The following is a 25,503-nucleotide window of genomic DNA, read 5'->3' as shown; positions in this document are numbered from 1 at the left end:
TCAAAGCCCAGTATTGCACTCCCCCTACCTCCCACCCCTGAAAAAAGAAATCATCTCCTAGACAAAATAAAGTGCCTAGGCCAGGGGATTTACCTATAATCCCAGCACTTGAGAGGCTAAGGCAGGAAGAGCATAAATTCAAGGCCAGGCTGGGCTATATTTCTCAAAAATATATACACACAGAAAATAGACAACCAACCAAGTATCTGAAGATTAAATTATTGATGTTATTTCTTACTGCAAGACACCATTTTTTAAAAGGTGTTAAAGATACAATATATGAAATAGACCTTCCTTTAATCTAGCACAAAAATGCTCCATCTATGCTCCAGACTTTGCTTTTGTGGTCCTCTTAAGGACTTTTACATATCATCCTCTTCTCTGGGTTCTCCTCTTATACATATTTCCATTTCTTCTATTAAAAAAAAAACCCTCTTACACTTCTTTCTCTCCTCTCTTCCTCCCCCTTCCCCATTTGTATTCTCTTAGCTCATGTAGAGTCCTGACCACTCCATTAAAGACTACCAATAGTCTCTATGTTGCCAAATTCCCTGGCTATTTTTCATCACCACTTGACAATGTTAATTAATGGCTCGTTCCTTAAAACGTTCTTCTCACTAGGTGCTGGTGGCTCACACCTATAATCCTAGCTACTCAAGAGGCTGAAATCTAAGGATTGTGATTCAAAGCCAGCCCAGGGAAGAAAGTCTGTGAGACTCTTATCTCCAATAAAGTACTTAGAAATGGCCGGAAGTGGCATTGTGGCTCAAATGGTAGAGTGCTAGCCTTAAGCAGAAAAAGGTCAGGAATAGTGCCTAGGCCCTGAGTTCAAGCCCCAGGACAGGTTAAAAGAAAATTCTTCTGAGCTTCTGACATACTCATCTGGCTTTCCAAAGTTAGCTATTATACTCTAATTGCTCTACAAATACTGGATTTGCTCAGGCACTTTTCTTGTTGCTATCCTTCAAAATTTTCAACTTATAGTCTGAAACATATTATGGTATGCTGATTAAACTCATATCTGTATTCCTAGTGGAGAACTTTTCATCTCAGTTTAAAACATATATAATTTGTTGACAGCAAAGATCCAGTATCTCTTTTTTGATAAAACAAACTCAAAATGATCTAACCTGATGCTGTGGCATCTAAGCTTGGTTTTGATAACCTCCCTAACATTATGAGCCAGAAATTAGCAATTCAGACTTGACAGGCTAAAGTCAATCATCTTTAAATATTATATCATTTCCAGGGCCACTGGCCTAGGTAGAATAAGTGTCATCCCAAACATCTCATAACTGGTCTCCTTGAATCTACTTCTCATTTTCCCCAAACCATTGTCAGATTATAGCTGGTGATTTTCAAGTACAAATCTGACCATGATGTATCTTTGTATATCACACAGGTGTGTTCATCATACAGATAAACATACCAGCCTTCCATGCTAGACACTTTCTTCTTATACCGGCATACTTTTTCTCTGCTCCTCACCTGTGTGACTTCTCAGCTCAAGGTCCCACTGGCCTGAAAAGCTTCCATTATTTGCTCAGACTCTTCTTTGCCTTATCTCCTCAAAAACTTTCCCAAAGATACTTGGTTCCCAGAATAAAAGTCATACAAAAGCCATCCTCCTATGTACAGTACTTACCACATTGGGTCTGTACTATCTCCTAACACTACAATAAAGTCGACTATCATCTTAACCCTCTTTCTCTAGTACTGTACAGAGGGATTTGAATAAAGGAGACTGCAAGTCCCCAAAAAAACCTACAGAAAAAAATATTCTTAATCTATTATTCATTTTAAAAAATTCTGTTTAAGAGTTAGTCTGGAAGTTCACCTAAGAGCTCAGATTCATATCTGAGCAACTTAGACTGTATATGAGTTGTATAAATTATTTTTTAAATATGATTAGGAACTATCTCCATGCTCACTTTTGGTGGCACTAGGGTTTAAATTTCAGGCTTACACGGTAAGTGATCTACTACTTGAGCCATACTCCTGGCCCTAGAAACTGTTTTGATCTCCAAAAACCACTTAGGGCTGGGGGTTATGGTTCAAATGGCAAAATATCTGTCTAGCAAAAGTGAAGGCCCTGAATTCAAAACCCAGCACCAAAAAAAAAAAAAAGAAAGGAAGGAAGAAAGAAAGAAAGAAAGAAAGAAAGAAAGAAAGAAAGAAAGAAAGAAAGAAAGAAAGAGAAAGGAAGAGGAGGAAAAAGGGAGAAAGGAAAAAGATAATTTGCTTAGATAAGAGAATACAAAACTTTTTTGTAGAGGGCCATTTTGTTCTGGGTTTTTTGGTTTGTTTGCCCTGATTGTGGGGCTTAAACTCAGGGCCTGGGCCTCGGAGCTGTTCCTGAGTTTCTTTTGCTCAAAGCTAGCACTCTATCACTTTGAATAACAGCTCCACTTTCGGTTTTCTGGTGGTTAACTGGAGATGAGTCTCATGGCCTTTCCTGTCTTGGCTGGCTTCAATGAGCAATCCTTAGATCTCAGCCTCCTAAGCAGCTGAGTAATTACTACCCAGGCATTGTTAAGTATTTTAAGTTTTGTAGCTAATATAATTTTTTGTTATAATCACTAAATTCTGACCTTGTAGCCTATCTGAACCATCTTATATAATATATAAATGAATAAGCATGTCTAATTTACAAAAACCAGGTGAAACATCAGAGATGAGCCACAGACTAGTTTGCAGATCCCTGATGTAGATCAAAATACCAAAGTTAGTGTAACACAGAACACAACTTGATCTGGGTTACTTGGTCAAAACTAGTTAAGTGTACTAGTCCTTTGCAGTAGAAGAAAGCTGTTGTGTTTGCTTTTGAAAATCTAATACATGAGTCACAACAGTCTGATTTTTGAAGTAGTGTTTTTATGAGTTAATCAAATAAAATACATAATTTAGAAGGCATTAAAAACCATTCCTCAAAAGGTACATAATAATTACAGATCCTGAAAATCATGTTTTAAAAATGAAACCAGTTATCTGTTAAAATGAGATGAATATGAAAGATTCATATTGTCAATTTAACAACTACTGTCCATGAGGTTTTCTACATAAAAAACAGTAAACATAAATCTAAATATAAAACAATTATACTTAGGGCAAAAAATAAAATTCTTGAAGGAGCATAGAAATCTATAATATACTTCATTTAATCTCAAAGGAATCTAGGATAGCAAAAAGTAAATGGTACCCAATAAACTGTATTTTGCTAAACAAATGAATGATCAAACCCCAAAGAACTCAACAGAAGTACATACTCCATTAAGAACATAGCAAATGAAAAGAATATCGGCATTCATTTTAATGTGACAGAGCTTTTTAACTCATAATAACAGAATGTTGGACACAAAAAATTTGAACCCACTGAACATTTACCAATAGTTTAATTCCCTCCCAAAACCTATTCTGTAATAAAAAAAGTTTCAAAAGTTGTTAGTCCCATAAAACACATTAGCTTCAAATAATAACTCATGCTAAGTTTTCTGATACTTTTCCTGCAGCTTTCACAGAATAGAGTAGCTTCCTTAGAAGTACATGACATTCTTTATTCTAGTCCTTGTGTTAGTCTACTTAGGATTTCTCTCACTCTTTTTCTTTCTAAGCAAGCCCCCCCTCCCAAATACATTAAAAGGAAGTCTAATGCTTTGAATTTAAAAAAAAGTAAGATTCACAAAGAAATTTAGTTTGTCTGAAACTGAACAAAATGATATGTTTGTAACAACAGAATTAAGATCAGAACAAATATTTTAAAAGATTTCAATTACTTACTAAGTTGGGATATATACTTGTTTCAGTTTACTCTCAGCTTCAGCTGCTTTTAGGCGTTTCTAATCAAAAGATGGATAAAATATTTTACATGCAATGCCTACTAATTATTACCACTCCATTGTCTTAAAAATTCACAATAAATATTAAAGTATAATTCAAATTCAAAAATTGCTATTTTAAAGCTTTTCTTTTGTATATGTCTTCTTAAATTGCAGCAACTTCAGAATTGTGGGTATGAACAACATTTAGACACAGATTTATTTTCTTTTTTGGTGGTACTTGGGGTACTGGGGTTTGAACTCAGGGCCTTATATTCCTGCTTGGCTTGTTTGTTTGGTGCTCTTACTAATTGAGACATACCTTTAGTCTACCTTTTTGCTTTTTTTTTTTTAAGGTGGTAGTGTAGTGTGAGGTGGGATGAGATGGGAGATAGTGTCTGTGGACTTTTCCACCCAGGAAACCATAATCCTATCCTCTATATCTCTGCCTGAGTAGCTAGAATTATAGGTATGAGCCACCAAAGGGCCTCACGTATGTTAAGCATGTAATCTACCAGTGAGGTACACTCTCAGCCCCCAAAGACATTTTAAATTAGCCATTATTATTTTTAGAAATGCATTTCTATTTTAGTTCTTTCCTAGGGCAGGCAGGGGAGGGAAGAAGCTAAGAACTAACCCAGGGACTGTGCATGTCAGGTAAACACTCTACTACCGAACTATATCCTCAGCTTTTAGGACACACACACACACACACACACACACACACACACACACACACACACACACACACACACACACACACACACACACACACAGAGTGCATGTCAGGTAAATGACACACACACACAGAGTGCATGTCAGGTAAACACTCTACTACCGAACTATATCCTCAGCTTTTAGGACGGACGGACGGACACACACACACACACACACACACACACACACACTCTTTGTTTGTAGAAAAATATTCAGGGTGCTTAGTTTTGAAAATACATGCAAGCAGAAATGTTGGAAGACATACAGTAACTTTAAATCTTAGTTGAACTCACATAGGATTTACTAAAACAATCAGTAGCCAAATGCAGAGATTATATATTGAAATCTAGACACTGAGTGACACAATAATGAATTGAACTAGAAGGAAATAATGCATAATCAATGTCAAACAAGACAAACTAGAATATAAGGCTATCCTCCATTTTCCCAATTGGGAGAAAAAAAATTAGGGGACAACATGGAACTTTCAAAACAGAGATGAAATATTTGGAAATATTTTATCTAAACACTTTCAATAATGTTTGATACCACTGTCTCCATTATCCTAAGACTTCTTGATTTGAATAGCACAGGTTTCCACACTTCATGGCCTTCATTTCTATCCAACTTGTTTCAAATAAGCACTTTCTACATTATGTATTTTGCTGACACTGGAAACTGTTTATCAGACTTAACTATCTGTTAACTATTTGTGACCTTAGCTATTCATTATAGTACTTTTTAGAGTGGCCCTTAAAATGTATTCCTATTTCATATAATTCTTGCCACTGTATAACCTTCATACTTAGAACAAACAATACCTGTGTTAAACTGACCTTTCTTTAACAGTTCTGATATGTTGCTGTTATAATATAAAATAAGTATTGACTAAAGTCAGTTTTCAGGGGAAAAAACTTTCCCTAAAGTTAGTATTATTTAAAATTGAGTAACAAAGACCGAGCTACCTGAATTCACATTTAAGTAGGACTCAAAAATTATTTCCTATTTATTTATTGGTCCGGTCAAAGGGCCTGAACTCTGGGCCTGGGCGCTGTCCCTCAGCTCTTCAGCTCAAGGCTAGCGCTCTACCACTTGAGCCACAGCGCCACTTATGGCTTTTTTCTTTTTGCTTACGTGGTGCTGAGGAATCGAACCCAGGGCCTCCGGCATGCAAGGCAAGCGCTCTACCACTGAGCTACCTTCCCAGCCCCTTCCCTATTTTTAAATAATTTTGGAGAAAAATCTTGGTATAGAAACAAACATCCATCTAGTAAAACTAAGCTGCTACTAAGCTGAGTGTGGTACATTCCTGTAGCCCCAGCACCCTGGAAGCTGAACAAGAGGCTCTCAAATTCAAGAACAGCCTTGTCCTTAAATAAGACCTTACCATAATAAGACCAAGTCTCATTCCTACAATTAGTGTCAAAAACTTAAGGAGGACTGGATATATAGCTAAGTGATAGAGCACCTGCCTACATGTGCAAAAAGGCTGTGGGTTTGATTTGTACTATACACACACACACACACACACACACACACACACGTGCGCGCAGAGAGAAAAAAAACCTCAGGGATATATTCACCACACAAATGTCATAAAGTTTCAAAACGTTTAAAAAATATCTCAAAGTATAAAGTTGATGGCATCAGTCTCAACTGTCATTTCTTCATATAAATAAATAGTTTAAGATGTTGTAGTAGTACATCTTCAGTGATTCCCACCAACTATACTCACAAAGAGATCAAGCATCAACTATATGCAAGGAAATTAATGCATCTCTAGTAATCTTTTTGTGACACTTTCCAAATATTCATCACAATGGACTCTAAGGAAATATTAAGATGAAAAATCTAAAAAATAATATCCTGAAGATAGGATATCATGGAGTTTAAAATAATCTAGAAAATATAAAGCAAATTTAAAATTAAGACCTTTCTAAAAATGCTTAAACCAAGTACACTTTAAGGCAATCATGTTGGTAGCAATATAAAAAGATTTACCTGCTGCACATATCTGTCAGTAGTTTTCCACATGTAGTAATACTCAATGATGCTTGTCAATGACTTCCAAGGGAGCTAAAAAAAATGAACACATAATGAAAACAACCTACTGTAGGAAGGGTTTGCTACTTTTTAAAATAATGAAGCACGTGTTCATATGGAAGAGTCATTCTAGAAAAAAATACTTCACACCTATTTTATTTAAAAATAATTAATATTATGACTAATATATTTCCAGATTTACTCAGGAATGTTCTCAACCCTATGCAGTAGTGACAGGTGGGGTCACAGCAATATTATTTAATATCTTAAGCTACAAACATTATTTTTCATTCTTTAAAGCCACTGCATTTTGACCCATTTTAAGTAAAATGGACAACTGTCTCTCTAAGCAAGGACACAGCCAAGTATGTTTCCTATTCTTAAAAAAAAAACTAATAAATATGACTGAAAATTTCCATACATATACAAACATGGTCAAGTGAAATCCTACTCGCCTACAACCAAAGACAAAATTCAATGTCTCTCTGTAAATGAGGATCTCTCGTTACTGAATGTGCAAATGAGGATATTGGACTTTCATAATGATATCAATGGCTGGTAAAACAGACGAGCTGTGGCAGTAGGCTTTGCAGAGGTGGCAGTCCTTTGATTTCCACCAAGCTTTCTTACCACACCATAAGGACTAGAGTTAAAATAGTATTTTCCAGACTCCTTGTAGCTGGGGACTGCTTGTAACAACATCTATGCCATTCAGTTGTGGGGTCTGAACTCTGGGCCTGAGCGCTGTCCCTCAGCTCTTTAACTCAAGGCTAGTGCTCTACCACTTGAGCCACAACGCCACTTCCGGCTTTTTTCTTTTTGCTTATGTGGTGCTGAGGAATCGAACCCAGGGCCTCATGCATGCAAGGCAAGTGCTCTACCACTGAGCCACCTTCCCAGCCCCCCATGCCATTCTTAATACCTCCCTCTTGAACTCATCTGTTCAGTTTAAAGAGAAAACAGATGGATTTTTAGAGCAAGGACATTATGTATACTCAGCTGTGTGGTAACTTAAAAACAGTGTTTACAAATATGATCTCCTTATAGGACCAGATCAGCAGACACTAGCTTTGAAGTGCAGATGAAGCAAATATATTTGTCTTTTGTTGTGCTGTTTTTTTTTCAGGGGGGGGGAGGGGGAGGTCGGTCGGTCGTGGGGCTTGAACTCTGGGCCTGGACACTATCCCTCAGCTCTTCAGCTCAAGGCGAGTGCTCTACCGCTTGAGCCACAGCGCCACTTCCGGTTTTCTAGTGGTTTATTGGAGATAGGAGTCTCACAGACTTTCCTTGCCTGGGCTGTCTTTGAACCATGATCCTCTGATCTCAGCCTCCTGAGTAGCTAGGATTACAGGCGTGAGCCACTGGCACCCGGCTGTTGTGCTGTTTTTAGTGGTGCTGGGAACTGACTCCAGGACTACCACTTAGACCCACATCCCTAACCCTTTACTTGTATTCTGTTTTTGAGACAGTACTTCACTAACTCTACCCAGGATGGCCTCTAATCCTTGATCCTCCAGAGCAGCTGAAAGTACAGCATGCACTAACACACTTGACTATTGTTTTAATTCTTCTTTTTTTTAATCCAGTGTGTTCAACTGGTGGAGTTAACTGAAAAGTGGTGTTTAAGGAGCCTTTACCAAGACCTGATAGAATCATCATGGCATAGTCCTCTCGGGGTTTTAAGCAAGCCTTCTATTCTTAAGAAATAGAGGCTGGTATGAATTTACCTGAATATCTGAAGTTGGAAACCAACTGATCATGTAAATTGAACTTTTTCATGAACTGTAAGGATCCAATTAGCTGTGCCCACCACCACCACCACTTTTTCTTCTTCCTCTTCCTCCACTGCCTCCTCCTTCTTTTTCTTTTACCAGTCCTGAGGCTTGAACTCACGTTCTGAGCTTCTTTTGCTCAAGACTAGCACTCTGCCACTTGAGCCACATCACCACTTCTGGCTTTTTCTGTTTATGTGGTACTGAGGAATCAAACCTAGGGCTTCATGCATGTAAGGCAAACACTCTACAACTAAATCACATTCCCAGTCCACCACTATTTTCTTTATTAAGGAGAAGTGGTAGGTGATGAAGGCTACCACACTGGAGTATCCCAGTGTACCTACTCCTGATGCATTACCACTTCTCCTTCAACCATCACTTACAGGCTTCTGAGTGTGGTAGTGGTCTTGCATAGTACACTAGCATCTACCACAATTATACTGCAGTGTTTCAGCCTCATGTAGTAGCAATCCTGAAGCCTAATAAAGAAGGAAGATCCTTTTAGAAGACAAAATATTATTACGGTGAACATCTGCTTTACTACTTTGAGTTGAATAAAAGATGGGCTCTTTCAATTATCATCAGAAGTATTAGCTAGCAAATGAAAACTGGTAAGAAGTAGAGCACTCTATGAACAGACCCTAGGTGTGTGGCACTGTGTAACCACACTGATGTTAGAGGCAGCATATGCTGTGGTGCGGTATCTGCTGCAATGGTGCCACTGCAGTGCTAGGCTAAAATCCTGGCTTCACTGCTCCTGCTGTGGCACATCTCATCTTGGATCACTGGCCCTCCAAGAGGTTCTGGTAGTCTTTTAACAGAAAGTAATAAATTAGCTTAATTAAATGTATTCTGCTGTTTTAAATTATGCCCTGCCTAACTTCCCACTTATTATTAGTTCACTTGCCTAACTACAATGCCTAAAAAACACTTGTAACTCATTTTTGCCCATTAAATATAGGTGGATAAGACCAAACTTAAGAACTGAACTAAGGAGGGATACTGAAGATGGTACATAAGACACCCCTTTTTGCTAGAATAAAAGTGGTAGGCACAAAATGACTCAGAAACAAATAGTTCAGCAAGATCTGTGTAATGCAAGGCCTGCAGAGGCAAGGACAGATACACTGGGAGGAACCTTCATATTCCAGGCTCCCTATCAAGCATAGGTAAGGATCTGAAGTACATGTCAGTAATTCCAGCTTTCAGAAGGCTGAGGCAGGAGGATCTCATTGCTGGAGTGAGGCCTAGTGGGCTACCCACACTTCCAGAAGGGTGAAAGGAGAGAAAGCAAAAGTGAAGCCTTTGAAGCCTGTAATTGTTTAGATCACCTCTTATCCACCACTGCTCAAATGGCGGGGACAGAATACATATAATACATGGCAACAGACCAAACAGATGAGAATGACCCTGGATTTTACAATTACTGCTCAGAACAAATATTAATTTCTTACTTTATAAAATTGGCCTTCTGCTGGGCACTGGTGGCTCATGCCGTAATCTTAGCCACTCAGGAGGCCAAGATCTGAGGATTGGGGTTCAAAGCCAGCCTAGGGAGGAAACTCTATGAGACTCTTATCTCTAATAAATTACCAAAAACCTGGAAGTAGAGCTGTGGCTCAAACAGTAGAATGTTAGCCTTAAGCAGAAAAGCTCAGGGACAGTGCTCAGGCCCTGAGTTCAAGTTCCAGGACTGGAATCAAAACTAAAACCAAAACAACAAACTGGCCTCTATTCTACTGAGAGTAGATAAAACTTACTATATCATGCTGCTGTTGAAGCTTAGTAAAGTACATGTTAAAGACTCTGGCACCAAATAAAATTTAAAAAAAATCCTGTATCATAGTCTTGGCTAAATGTATACTATAAGGTTTATCAGATTTCTAAAACAGGTAAAACACTCCCATTGCTACATTTCCATTCATTCACAACTTTCTACTTACAAAGTCTTGACGTATGTCATTGAAGTCTTTGCCATACTTTTCCAGTGCTTCTTCAAATAAACTAGCTTCAGAAGCTGACCATTCTTCCATTTCATCTCTGCATAAGACTGGTCCTCCAAGTGGCACTAAGACACTAATTGCACTACTCAGATCGTAGCCATGTTTATACAATGTGTCCATAGCATGAAACTAGAGAAAAACAAAGTAGATAGAAAACATCAACTGGATGTGCACTCATGCTACATCATTAGGAATAAAAGCACTAAAATGCAGACATATTTTAACAAAACAATACACTTAGTATATCTGTCGTCCTGAAGTTTAAACTCAGGGCTGTCCTTGCTAGGAGATATCTTATACTTAAGCCCTTCCTGTAGCCCTTTCTACTTTACGTTTGGAATAGGGTCTTTTGGTTTATGCTTAGATTGATCTGAGCCCTGATCCTATTTATGCTTACTGCATAGCGGGGATGAGAGGCTATACCCACTATGCCCAGTTTACAACATTCAAAAGTATTAAACTGAGAACAAAATTAATCTCACCAACCTTCTGGTTAAAAATACCAAAGTCACTTCGGTTATTGCATCAAGTTGGCACAGGCTTCCATAACCAGGAAAAATAGACTTTGTATCAGGAAAAATTACAGTAGGATTAGGTTAAAAGAATAATGTATTTAGAACAAGAGATAGAAAGAAAACAATGGAATGGAGTGCGGTCATTAAGAGAAAACAAAATTACATATCTGTGTTTAACAGATAAAACAAACAAAATGACAAAACCATGTTAAAATGCTAACATGTTTAAGATTCTGTAGACTAAGAACAGATGACCAGGTTTGTTTCAAACAGCTAGACCAGTGTGGGTTTCTATTTATTTCAAGGAAGAATGTCATGAGTAGGAAAGACAGATTACAAAATAAAATTAGTACATCATGTATAGTTTACTTAGAAAGCATTTTTCAAGGTTGAAGGATGTAACTCAGTGGTGAAGTGCTTGTGATGCAGTTGTGAGGCCCTGGGTTTGATTTCCAGCACCACTAAAAAGGGGTACTTACCTCTAATCAGAGCAATGAATAGAACACTTCCACATTTTGAATAATTTTTAAGGGTTTTTATACCAGACAGGGAGAGATTCTTTCCTAACATGTATTTACATACTTGTATGCTAGCAGAAAAACAAGACAATCAGCTCCAATGTGTGCCCATAAGCACACAGCTTGGTTGGCAAGTTGATCCAACCCTTGTTCAAGTGAGAACTAGTTCTCTTTGCATCCTCCCCTCCACCTGGACTTTGTAACACCTGAGTGCCAAGGCTTACACCTTTTATAAAAAGAACATCACAGATAAGGATTCTTCACTTAACAAGCCTCTTAAAACATTCCATGTGATTCTTAAATATACAGCAGGAGACTGTGGAAAATTCTCTTTGGTACAAAAGTGTAACATAAAATCAAATACCAACTAATATCTGGTAAAAGTTATTGATAGTTATGCTAAAAGTATATTTACCTATGCTGTGATTAATCAAAACACTGAATAAGGAAATAAAATGAATTTGTTTACAGATATGAATATAATATTTAGAACACTATTTGGTATACAGTAATTAACAGGGATTGATATCTCACTTAAAACAAATTATTGGATTCCACAAAAATCAAAGAGGGCTTTCATTATTAATTTCTTAATTTTGAAGCTCCTTAGCAGCCTAATGGTTAGAATTTGAAGCCCTCAATTTCCTAGTTCTAATTACTGTTAGGGCCACTGCCCAGTATTGTATTTTGATGTATGTGTCACAGACATGGAGCAGTAAATTCAATAGAAGAGTTACAAAAACACTGTAATTGATCTTGACTCCTTGCTTATGCTCTGCAAAATTTCAGGAACAACTAAACTCTGCTTTTCTAGCTAACCTCACTAAATAGATTCTGAAGTCTAACTGTTGTATACACTTCTGTAAGCTTTACATTATCTTTGAAACTAAATAATTATTATATCTGAATAACTGACCTAGACAAGTAAAAAGATCAATAGCATTTATGGATCTCTTTAATTAACAATACAGTCCATAAACCAGTACTGTATAACTTCTTAAACTTACAACTGATAATAAAACAAAAAGATTAAAAGGTATCCAAAAGCCAGTAATTGCATAATGGCTAGGGGGTAGCTCAGTGACAGAGAACTTGCTTGGTTTGCACAAGGCAAATTTGTACAAGGTCCAATCGGCAGCAGCTCCTCCAAAAAAGTATACATATTAAATGTGATGCTGAAATTTGAGACAAAGTAAGTTTTATAAAAAAAATGGTGTTCTGAAACTAAAAGTCACAGAAGTAAATCACACAGGTGATTTAAAACAAACTACCAGAAGTCTCCAAAGCTCACACTGAAACCACAGGCTATTCAAGGCACAATGATGCACTAAGGTGAGCCCATGAATACAAGATCAGCTTAGGCAGCACAAGAAAAGACTAGACCAAAAAAAAAAAAAAAGAAGAAGAAGAAGAAGCAGCTGGGTGCTTATCTGTAATCCTTGCTACTCAGGAAGCTGAGATCTGAGGATCAAAGTTTGAAGCTAGCCTAGGCAGGAAAATCTGTGAGACTCTTTATCTCCAATTAAACACAAAAAGCCATAAGTGGCTCAAGTGGTAGAGCACTAGCATTGAGCACAAAAGCTTACAGACAGTGCTTAAGCCCAGAGTTCAGGTCCCAGGACCAGAAGAAAAAAAAAAAAGGAACTGGAAGTGTGACTCCAGAGGGAAAGCTAGCCTGAGTTCAAGACCTATTATCAGGACAAAATAATTTTAAAAAGAAATAAAACATAGCCCACAAAAGACTGCATACTGCCAGTATGAACAGAAAACACCCCAGCTATATGCACTGTGTTATTTCTAGGGGACAGCTCTAATTCTGTTAAAAATCAACCAATTTCACAAAAGAAACAGGATCACATTATTTGCTAGAAATGCATATTAATGTCACCTTTCTGATGACACAGAAGTTTTTTTCATGAATAGATTTTATATATACTCTATTCTTTAGAACTCTAAGCAAAACCTGAGCATAGTTTCTATCAAATAAAGAAAATAAGGCTAAGTGAGGAAAAATGAAAGGGCACAAAAATCTGTCATATAACCAATGACATAGTTTATCGCCAAGAGAATAAAAATGTAAAGAGATAGGGAAATTTGAGAAAATAAATAACTAACGGCATTCAAAGTTAAAGTACTAACTGGCAAGGGCATGAAAGGAATCTTTAGCTCAATCTTGTTATGGTTACATGGATGTATGGAAAGATTTAGCCAGTGTGCATCAAAGTTTAGCACTCCATATACAACACTCTCTGTATACCTCAATTTAAAATAAGAAAATAAATTTTAGTCGAGTGCTAGTGGTTCATGCCTGTAACCCTAGCTGATCAGGAAGTTGAGATCTGAGGACAATGGTTTGAAGCCAGCCAGGGTTGGAAAGTATGTGAGACTCATCTCCAATTAACCAGCAAAAAAAATCCAAACAAACAGAAGAAGAGCTACGGCTTAAATGCTAGAGTGCTAGCTTTGAGTGAGAAAGCTGAGGAACGGTGCCCAGGCCCTGTTCAAGTCCCAGTACCAGCATACAATAATAATAATAATAATAATAAAATTTAAAAGTATAACCCTAACTTCCCTTCAGATAATACTCAGCAAAAGATACCATCTTTTCAATAAAGATACATATACACATTGCAAGATCCATTCAAATCTATATTTAAAAAAAAAAACAAAAACAAAACATAACTCAGCACAAGCTGTTCTTTCTGCCAGAAAGTGGTGAAGGTGTTGTCATGTTTCATCTCATTCATAACAGATGGGGATGACAAATAGAAGTATTTTAGGAGGGAGAATGACAAGGAAAACTTGGCAATAGGATTCTCATCTTTTGTTCATTAACTAGAATCACAATATGGTAAATTAGATTGTTGCCCAGCAACTACTCCCTTCCTCCCCTGGGATATCTATAGGGGCTATTCTTCTGCTCCACTCATGTTGTGCTTGACCATGTTAATATATGTGACATAACAAAGGCCTGACATGTGCTTGTACACAAGGCCTTGCCCTCTTCTGCTGCTGACTTTTACCCACACAGGATGAGAAATACATGAGGCAGATGTATTTGGCCCCTTCCTTAGACCAGTCTAATTTATCCGAATCATAGACAATCTATAGATTAGTAATGAAATTAAAGTTTATTGTTATAAGCTACTGCACTTTTGGGCAGTATGCTTTTATTTCCCTTTGAGAATAAAAAATGTACTCAACCAGTTTCTAGAAGTGCATTGTGCAGACAACCCTCATCTCTTGGTTTCCTATGTAATTTTCTCAATTTAAGAGAGATTCATCACCCAAGGTCATATTTCCATCTGGAGATCTGGAGCAGCTGACACTCAATGTGGCAGGGATGTAAAGGTCCTGATTTGAGCAATTCTTGGCATATATGTGGAGTCAGCTGAGGGTTTTATTCAGACTGCATCCCAATGCACTTTTCCTGTTGTCCACTCCTGCCTCCTCCTCTCTTCCACGCATTTTTTAGGGGTGGGGGTCCAAGACTGGAACTCCAACTTGATATCTGATGCTTTTACTCATTGGCTAGAGCTCTACCACCTGACCCATGCCTCCAACCCCCCAAATTTTTTTTTCCTTTTCTTTTCTTTTATTGTCTTCTAAGTGCATTGATCCCAAAGGAACTTCATAAATTTCTTTCATGATCTGCTTTCCAGGGAACCCAACCTGTCTTGCATAGTACTACTGTGACAAAAGCTGATAAATATATACATACATTCAATAGTAACCACTGATTTACTTAAGGACAATTTTACAAAAACATTATATTTGTAACTCTAGCACAAAGGAGAACATTTGAAATAATCTATCTAAAAAGTTCTAAATGTAAATGTTTTTCAGAGCAGAAGGTGAATATAAATTCATGAATAAACTTCCAACTATGATCAAGGAAAACATTTTATAATTAAAAAAGAAATACCATTCACTTTAATTTTGCTTCAATGAGAATAAAACACTGAGAAGAATCATATTTCAAGTACTAAAGATACTGCAATGCATGAAAAGAATCGAGAGCATATATAACTCTACAACCTTTCCTCATAATTCACGTTTATGAACGTTATTTCTATGGGAATAAGCTCGCAGTTTGAAGAAAAAGTTATATAGCAAACTAGGAGATACTTAGAAATGACTGTGAAAATATTATATATCAAAATCAATTGCAATGTACATGGGAAGACAAGGAAGGAGAAACAGGCTCAGTCTACTGGTGAGGACTGGTGGGAGGGGGCTGGTTAACAAGAGGGATGAAAAGGTTAAATATGGTTGAAATAGATTGTATTATGAAAAGAGAATGAAACCTATTGCAATTGTTTTGGGGAAGAAGGGGGAATGATAAAGAGGGTTAGATTGTCTGGAATACATTGTAAACATGCATGGAAATGTACCAAATGAAATCCCCTTCTGTATAACTAATATAAGCTAATAAAAACAAATGAATGGGGTACAGTCAACTTGGTAAGGAGACATTTACAATCTAAAATGTTTATAACACAAAAGAAGACAAGCCAAATTGAGTTGGTTTAAAAAGAATAGTTTTTTACAAGCTGGGAAAAGGCTGTTAGAGGAGTAACCCTAAAATAAAAATAGATAGCTAGGCACTGGTGGCTTATGTGTAATCCAAGCTACTCAAGAGATCTGAGGATCAAGGTTCAAAGCCAGCCTGCCCAGAAAAGTCTCCATGAAACTCTTATCTCAAATTAACCACTCAAAAATCTGAAGTGGCACTGTGGCTTGAGTGGTAGAGTACTAGCCTTGAGTACAAAGAGACTCAGGTACAGAACCCAGGTCTTGAGGTTAAGACCCAGGGCTGCAAGAAAAAAAAAACAACAAAACAAGTACATGGTTATTCGGGCAGTGATGTCTCATGACTTTAATCCTAGCTACTCCAGGAAGCTGAGATCTGAGGATTGAGGTTTGAAGTGAGTCAGGGCAAAGAGCCAGAAATGAAGCTGTGGCGTAAGTGGTAGAGTGCTAGCCATTAAGCACAAAAGCTTGGGGGTAGGGAGAGAAGAAAATGTAGATGGAAGAAAATAAAGAAAATAAAGTAAATAGAAAACATATGATAAAGAAAATAGTCATTTTTAAATTATTTTTTTAAAAATTTAAAATTATTTTAAAAATTATTTTAGAAACCTAATGAAAAGAAAGGTATGATAAAATGCCATGCTCATCAACTTTCTTTGTAAAGGAGATTATGAAGACAACTAAATAGTATAAGCTATTTGCAAGAAGATCTTGGCCCAGAACTTTGTCTGTTTTTTCTTTTTGCTCTAAAGAGTATTATTACCGGGACAATTAATAAACTAAACAACTTTAAACTATGATAACAATGTTAATTGCCTGAATCTGTGACAAGTGTCCTGTGGTAATACAGGAAATAATAGTTATTCTTTTCAAACAACGTTTCAAATGTTGAACAGTAGGGGACATCATTTTGAAACTTAACTCTCAAACTTGGGAAATAGTACAGTGAAGTTATGGGAGGCCATTTTGTATTTTGAACTGAGCTCCTACACTAGACACCAACAAATCAGAGTACACCACCTCTGCTAAGTGCCACACAATCAAACTTCAACCTCTGCTAAGTGCCACACAATCAAACTTAACAAGAAATGCACACTAACAATCAGCAAGGCCCAATTTGGAATTTTTTTAATCCAACAGGGAACATGGCTTTGAAATGAATAATGTACTTCCTTTTTTTTTTGGGTCCAGTCGTGGGGCCTGAACTCTGGGCCTGGGCGCTGTCCCTCAGCTCTTCAGCTGAAGGCTAGTACTCTACCACTTGAGCCACAGTGCCACTTCCGGCTTTTTTTCTGTTTGCTTATGTGGTGCTGAGGAATCGAACCCAGGGCCTTGAGCATGCAAGGCAAGCGCTCTACCACTGAGCCACCTTCCCAGCCCATGTACTTCCTTTTTAAGGTGATGGTGATGGTGGAGTACTGGGGGAGAGGGTGGGGTCAGGTGGGCAGGCTGAATACTGAGCCCTATGTTTAATACCAATTGAGCCATGATTCCAGTCCTTTTTTTTTTTTTGCTTTAGGATAGGATTTCAAGCTTTTGTCTAGGCCTGGACTACATTCTTGCCATTTGGACCTCTGTCATAGGCTGATGACAGGTACTCACCACTACACCTGGCTTTCTTCTTTAGATGGGGGCACTTCACTAATTTCTTACCAAGACTGTTCTCAAACCTCAATTTTCTTGATTGCTACCTCCCAAATAGGTGGGATTATAGATATATACCATCATGACTAACCCAAATCTACTTCTTCTTCCTGGTTTCTGCTATATTTACCTTTACTACTGATAAAGCCAATTTCCTCTACACATCTATTTTATTCTATTTTATATAAAGATTTGTCACTTGATTCTGGAACTGCAAATAAAACACAATTCGACCTTTACATTCAATTTTCTTTTTAATCCCTAAACAATAGAGAAAAAAATAATAAAGCAAAATGTACAAAGCTTCCCCTCCCCCTCCTTTTCCTTCCCCATCCTGGGACTTTACCTCTGGATTTGGTTGCTATCCCTGAGCTTTTTCACTCAAGGCTAACTCTACCACTTAAGTCACAGCTCTATTTCCAGTTGTTGTTTTTATTTATTTTTTGTCAGTTGTGGGGCTTGAACTCTAGGCCTGGATGCTGACCCTGGACTCTTTTTGGTCAAAGCTAGTACTTTACCACTTTGAGCCACAGTGCCATATTGTTTTTTTTCTGTAATTGGAAGAGTGTCATAGACTTTCCTGCCTGGGCTGGCTTTGAACCACAATCCCCAGATTTCAGCCTCCTGAGTAGCTAGGATTACAGGTGTGAGCCACCAGCACCTGGCTTATCACAAGCTTTCTTGAACATTCATTTGTAAAGACAAAGTTTTTAAACCATTTTCATTACATTTTTTTTTTGGGGGGGGGATCCGGTCGTGGGCCTGAACTCTGGGCCTGGGCGCTGTCCCTCAGCTCTTCAGCTCAAGGCTAGCACTCTACCACTTGAGCCACAGAGCCACTTCCAGCTTTTTTCTTTTTGCTTATGTGGTGCTGAGGAATCGAACCCAGGGCCTCAGGCATGCAAGGCAAGAGCTTTACCACTGAGCCACCTTCCCAACCCTTCATTACATTTTTCTCAAGTTCAAATATAGTGACTTTCTAAGGATTCCTTCCTATCCATACTAGTGTTGAATTTATGGAAGAAAAAGTAGTATATAAAGAAAGGCGGTATTGCCCCCAAACAGCTACTGACTTACATTTAATTTTTTCCTTTTTTTATTATTTCTTTAAATTTTATTGTAAAGATGCTGTACAGAGGAGTTACAGTCACATAAGTAAGGCAATGAGTACATTACTTGTTGATCATTGTTACCCCTTCCCTTGTTGTTGTCCCACTATCCCTTCCCTCCTCCCCCACTCCACCCCCTCCCACTGAAGTTGTAAAGTTCATTTCCAATATGCTGTCCTGTGTGTTATTTTTTTAATTTTTAAAATTGTATTGTAAATATGGTGTTACAGTTACATTAATCAGATAATGAGTAATTTCCTTTTGAACAGTGTCACTCCCCCCTTAAATTTTTTTTTAAATATGGACAAACAGCCCATTACACATACAAACAACTCTCCTAGGAGGACTAGAGTAGTCATCTGTAATGGGTCAGCAGACAAGAAGTGTGCCTAGCATAGAACACCATTGCCTTAAAGGTGCATTTAGCAGAAGGAAAACTTCTATTCCATACTTACTATTCAATTGGTAATCCACTAGTACTAATTCTAATCTACAATTTGGAGATATGAATAGTATAGTAAGTTTTAGCCGAATTTATAGGAATTCTTAATTTATCAATATCATATTGCTCATTTTGGGGGCCACATTTCTGATGTAAGTTGATATCTTAAATGCCACTCAAAAGTTAGCTGTCCTCAAATTCCAAGTACCCTTAAGGCCTTAAATGACATGTACACTTTCAGCAGGACTCACAAATAAAAAATAAGTGCATGATTAATGGCTAACTTTCTACAAAGAGTCAACAGCTGACTAATATAGTATTGATGAAATAATCAATTTCTCAGGAAAACTTTTTTCTGAAATCTTTTTTTTCCAGTAGCTTAGAATTGAACCTTAAGACATAGCAAAATTTTACAAGCACTCTGCCATAAGTTATTCTTGATCGATTTTTTTTTGTACTTAGTATGGCTTATTTCAAGGGAAAAATTGTCATCTCAAAGGAAACACTTTTACTCAATCACCTTAAATCCTACAGTAACTTCTTTGTAACAATTATATTAAAAGGCATGATCAAACTTATTTAAACTTAGTAATATGTTTTAAGGATACTAATTCTGGCATTAACAAACAACATTTTAGATACTAATAAAGATTCCACAAAGATTAGGTTATAAAAAAGACAAATACATCCTTGTTATGAACTTTCTCAACAATAACAACTACATTCATTGACTGATGCTATGCCAGACACTGCTCTAAATCCTTGCAAGTTTTATTTCACTTCATTCACAATTTGATGTCTCATAGGAACTGAGAGGCACAATTGTACAGAACCTGAAAATATGTTGCTGAAGTCTTATTCAGGGCCTGGGGTTACTACCTGCTTTTTCTCTCAGTATGGGGTCTCAAGAGCCTTTTGGGCTTACTTGATGATGTTTGTGAACACTATCTTAAATGAAGATGTATAAACTGTCAAGTGAATCAGTTGTCTTCCCACCAACTTGGACAGCCACAGCATAGTAGATGAGGAAACTAGACACTCATAGACTAAGTAAACTGCACAAGGCTATATGAATTGTAAGCTACAGATCTACAGGAAAATAAAAATTATGTAATCACAAAATCATATCCATTTGTACATCTTTGTTCACAGTAACATTACAAATTATAGCCAAAGATAGAAGTAACTCAAGTGCTCATTGATAGATGACACATATACAATGAACCATTATTCAGCATTAAAAAAGAAAGGAGGAAATTCTGATATGTGGTACAACAATTTTAACAAAGCCAATGACAGAAGGATAAATGCTAAAGGGATCCACTTACATGAGATACTAGAATAAAAAATCTGTAGAAACAGTAGAATGGCAACTGCCAGGGCTGCAGGCAGGAATGGGAGGGGGGAGGGCAGAATTAATTAAAGTTTAATTAGAGTTCAGTTTGAGAAGGTGTAGTTCTAGAGATGAATGGTTGTGGTGATTACACAACAACATGCTCTGCCTAATAGCAAAGAACTAATTTAAAATAATTAAAATAGTATATTTTATGTTAAGTGTATCTTATTACAAATTTTTATTTAGAGTTTCATACTTAAATCTACAGCTCATTCTTCAGATGTGTACAGTTTAGGCGTTACAGGCTTTACCAGTATCAGAAGTGGTTAAAACTGTTTTAGATTATGATTTTTTTTCCAGTAGCAGGGTTTGAACCCAGGGCCTTACATTTTGGCTTATCTTGCTGTGGCTTGCAGGTGCATTACTACCTAAGCCACACTACCACCCTAGCTTTTGCTGGTTATTTTTGAGATCAAGGCTCATTAATTTTTCTGCTTGGGTTGGCTTCAAACTGCACACCTCCAGATCTCAGACTTCTGAATAGATAGGATTATAGGTGTAAACCACTAATGTGGGCTAAGGATTTTTATTTTTAAAAATTATACACACACACACACACACACACATAAAATCACATTTTCTTGGGTATGGGACCCAAGTCTAAAAACAAAATGCATTTATGTTTAAAATTTGTATCTTAAAATAAAAGGCTTGAAGGTAATTTTATATAATACTTTTAACAATTTTGTTCATGAGACAGTTTCACAAGTTTCATGGTATAGGATTTCTACTTTTAGAGTCACATTAGATTTTGGCGCACTTTGCATTATATAGATTTTCAAATCATGATGTTCAACCTTAACAACAAAATCAGATTCAAATGCATATAACTCTGGGCTGGAGATGTGGCTCTGGGATAGAGCACTTTCCTAAGTATATAAAACCACCACAATAAAACATATATGCATCATTCTTAGTGTTGTGATACTGACAATAAAAGATTTACTAAAGTAAGGGTAGGGGCTGTGGCTCAGGTAGAATGTTGAGCATGTATGAGACCTTGGTTTGGACTGTAGCCAATTACTAAACAAGTAAAACAAAGTTGTGGAGCCAATATACTCCAATGATATATTCTAATAAAAACCTGTGTCTCAAAAGGGTTCTAGTGACTCATAACTGTAATCTTAGCTACTTGGGAGGATGAGATCAGAAAGATTGCAATTTAGGGACCGCCTAGGCCAAAAAAAAAAAAGAAGAAGAAGAAGAAAGGAAAAGAAAAGAAAAAGTTCACGAAATCCCTTCTTGACCCATGGTAGAACACAGTGGTATACAACTGTTTGATAGCATCAATAGGTGGACTGCGCAGATGCCAGGACAGGAAGCAATATCCTCTCTCAAAAATAAACTGTGCCTAAAAGGGCTGCAAGAGTAGCTTAGCAGTAGAGGGCCTGCCTAGCAATCATGAAGCCCAAAGTACCACCCGTATAATAGCAAAACAAAAACAGTAAGAAAAGAAGAACCTGTATCTCAGAAATAAACTAATTTAGTCCCAAATATGTAGTGAACACTTCTAAGTGCTATGCACTGTTTGATGCTGAGGGTTTTAATAGTTCACTAGTTCAATAGTTCAACAGTCACTAAACTAATGATGTCACAAGCTGTTATGTGGGTAAGGAAAGGAAGACATGAAGCAGATAATCACAAAATGATAGCAAGTAGGAAAGTATATGGTTCTTTACTTAAGCACACAGAATGACTTGCCATAGTCAGATGGATTATCAAAGACTTAGAAAAACAGAATTACTAGCAGGGGTTGAGAGATAATCAATAAAGAATACACGAAGGTCTTATAGGATGATGTAGACTATGAAATCAGAAGGAGACAGCCTAGCTTGAGTCTAGAGGATAGTGTATGAGCCAAGGGGTGGAGAGAGACCATGTAAACACTGTAGACCTATGAACTGTAGTCTGGGTTTTTATACTAAATGCAAGTAAAAGAACATAAGGAAGGAGATAGTAAAATTAGAGTTATATTTTTAAAAGACTGACTATAGGAATTACAGTGTTCCAGTATGTGATTTCCAATGTACTAAATCAACGCAGTCTGACCTTTCTCAGAATCAAACTTGCCATTAAGAAACCTAGATTTCTAGTCCTGTCTAGTCTAGCCTAGGTCTGCTCCTCAGGACCTGGGGCCAGGCTTTGTCTTGGTCAATACCACAAGTAGTAACAATCAGACACAGCACAATGATTTCTCAGCCAATGCACACATGCCATATGATAACAGTGGTCCCAGAATTATATGTTTCCCAGTGAAATCAGACTTCCTATTTGTCTAAGTAAAGTCTATGATGTCCACACAATGACAAAATGGCTTAACACCAGATTTTCCAGGGTCTAATCTTGTCACTGAGCAAGGCATGATTATCCTACTTACTAATTTCTTCATGATTCTCTTCCCTTGAATTTTGATCCTGCAGACTAGAGGGTAGGGAGTTAAGGTGGTATTGAAAATTGATTTTTCTCTCATTGCATACATACAAAAATATACTTTGTATTTTAATTTAAAAGGGTGAACTCTATGAAGCCTCGAAAGCTTCAATATTTTTAATGATTATAAATCTTACATTAGTAGTATTTGACATCTGCAGTTCAGCTATACTCATAAGAGACCTCAAAATGAAGTTAGAACAAGTAATATGCAAATTACTTGCTCCCAAAATATTACTGGTGATATGACAAGAGGCATAAGGTATTGTGGACCAGCAAATGTTAGAGTCAAAATGCTAAAATCATGCTAGAACTCTTTTAGTAAAAGCCAATGCAACATCACCCATGAAAAGCTTCCTGCCGTGCCTCAACCATGGCCTATCCCTTTGCTACTGGAGGCCCTTAGAGCCAGAAAGGTACTTGTAAGGTCCGCTCCTGGATGGCCAGCAGACTCCACCCTCCTCGCAGCAAAGTCTCCACCCAGCACCTGTGTTACCTAGGCAACTGGGACACCTGGAAGAGGTCACATCTGCATCCGCTGAGGTCACATCTGAATTTGATGTGGCCACCCACACCCTTTTCCGCCCATACCCTACATAAGGCCTAGCGCAGGCCCAGACACCCTCTCGCTGCTCTTTTCTAGCTCTCTCTGCTCTCTCTTTTCTAGCTCTTTTTTCTCTCTTTCCCAGCTCTTGCTCTTTCCCAGCTCTCCCAGCTCTCTTTCCCAGGCCTTTCCCCACCTCATGGAGGATCAAGATGGCCTGGTGCCAGCCAGAACGATGAATAAACCTACTCCTTACCTGAATACCACGTGCGTGCTGCTGTTCTTACTCGGCCACCTCTTTTTAAAAACCTAACAGTACTAACGTCATCAGAATAGAAATGTAAACACAAAAAGAAAAGAAAATGGCTCTCCAAATGATAAAACTATTTCTATTTAATGACATAAAATCTTTTAATCGCTCACAAGTTCTTTCTGGTAAGCAATCTACTGAACTCACTATTTCAGTTTAATCAATTTTCAACCACACCTGCTCATTTTTATCAAAATGCCCTGGATCCTAAGAGTTCAAGTAAAGCTGACCAGAGAACAGTTCAAATAGGAAGCAAAGACACTTAGATGGAACAGACAAAAGAAAGCACTTACCTCTTCAATAACTGCCTTATCATTGAAAGACAATGGTCTTACCCAAATCATTTTAGTATAAAGCAGCTTGTGAGTATAAAAAGAAATCTGGTGGAGTAAACGCAATACTTCATCAGGAATCAAGAATGGATCCAATGGATCAATGACTCATGCCTGTAATCCTAGCTACTCAGGAGGCTGAGATCTGAGGATTGAGACTCAAAGCCAGCTCAGGCAGGAAAGTCAGTGAGACTCTTATCTCCAATTAACCACCAGAAAACCGGAAGTGGCTATTCAAAGCAACAACCCACAAAATACATACATATATGCATAAGGAAGTGACAACACACAATTGCCTGTGTCTCCGTCTTCTTCAGCTTAACAAATTATTACAAAATTAAATAATTTAAGATTATGTGTGGAATACAAAACTGACCTTCACATTACTGAACACCAAAGAAACAAAACAGATGAGATAAAACACTGAGAAATAGGAAGGTGCCTTCCTAGAAGGAACATAAAAAGGGAAGTATTGGGGCTGGGAAAGTGGCTCAGTGGTAGAGTGCTTGCCTTGTGTTCATGAGGCCCTGGGTTCGATTCCTCAGCACCACATAAGCAGAAAAAAAGCCAGAAGTGGCACTGTGGCTCAAGTGGCAGAGTGCTAGCCTTAAGCAAAAAAAAGCTCAGGGACAGTGCCCAGATCCCAGATCCTGAATTCAAGCAAGAAGAACAAGAAGAAGAGGGAGAGGAAGATGAGGAGGAAGAAGATGAGGGAGAAAAAAGGAAAAGGGAGAGGAGAGAGGGGAGAGGGGGAGAAAGAGGAAGAGGAAAAAGAAAGAGGAAGAGAAGGAGGAGAAAGGAGAGGGAGGGGGAGAGGAGGTAGGGAGGAGGAGGAAGAGGAAAAAAAAGAAAAAGAGGAGGAGGAGGAGGAAGAAGTCTTTGTTGTTATTGTTTTAAATGTACTACGTGATTTTTTTTTGGTTTCCTGTGTATGTTCTTCCCCCTATGGCATATCCCCTGCTGTCACTGTACTTGATTTTGGTACCCTTCATCTTTTATATACATTTGTCTAATCTGGGGAAGAGAAGGAGAATAACAAAATTCTAAAACAAGGACACAGGATGACTTATTGCAACCATACACACAGGACAGTATATTGGAAATGAACTTTACAACTTGTGGGGGGGCGGGGAGGTTGTAAGCTGCGGTGGGGGGGAGTGGGGGGGAAGGGATAGTGGGACAACAAGAGAAGGGGTAACAATGATTGACAAGTAATGTATTCGTTGCCTTACTCATGCAACTGTAACTCCTCTGTACAGCATCTTTACAATAATTTTTTTAAAAAGGAAGAAAAAGGAGAAGGAGGAAGAAGAAGAAGAAGAAGAAGAAGAAGAAGAAGAAGAAGAAGAAGAAGAAGAAGAAGAAGAAGAAGAAGAA

General features: G+C 37.7%; 1 protein-coding gene across 1 annotated transcript in view; it reads right to left on the bottom strand.

Moving 5' to 3' along the window:
• The window catches only part of Mta3 (metastasis associated 1 family, member 3), a 146,650-nt gene that overhangs the window by 39,683 nt on the left and 81,464 nt on the right, over window positions 1-25,503 (bottom strand). Inside the window, exons 9-11 of the mRNA XM_013017904.1 lie at window positions 10,294-10,482; window positions 6,534-6,608; window positions 3,778-3,836 (exon numbers count right to left, since the gene is read on the bottom strand). Of these exons, the coding sequence (XP_012873358.1) occupies window positions 3,778-3,836; window positions 6,534-6,608; window positions 10,294-10,482 (323 nt within the window). The remainder of the gene's footprint in view (window positions 1-3,777; window positions 3,837-6,533; window positions 6,609-10,293; window positions 10,483-25,503) is intronic.

This window comes from Dipodomys ordii, unplaced genomic scaffold (genome assembly GCF_000151885.1).
Source record: "Dipodomys ordii isolate 6190 unplaced genomic scaffold, Dord_2.0 Scaffold37, whole genome shotgun sequence".
NCBI classification, from domain to species: domain Eukaryota; kingdom Metazoa; phylum Chordata; class Mammalia; order Rodentia; family Heteromyidae; genus Dipodomys; species Dipodomys ordii.
The sequence above is the reverse complement of the archived record's forward strand: the minus strand, read 5'-3'. Positions and strand labels throughout refer to the sequence as shown.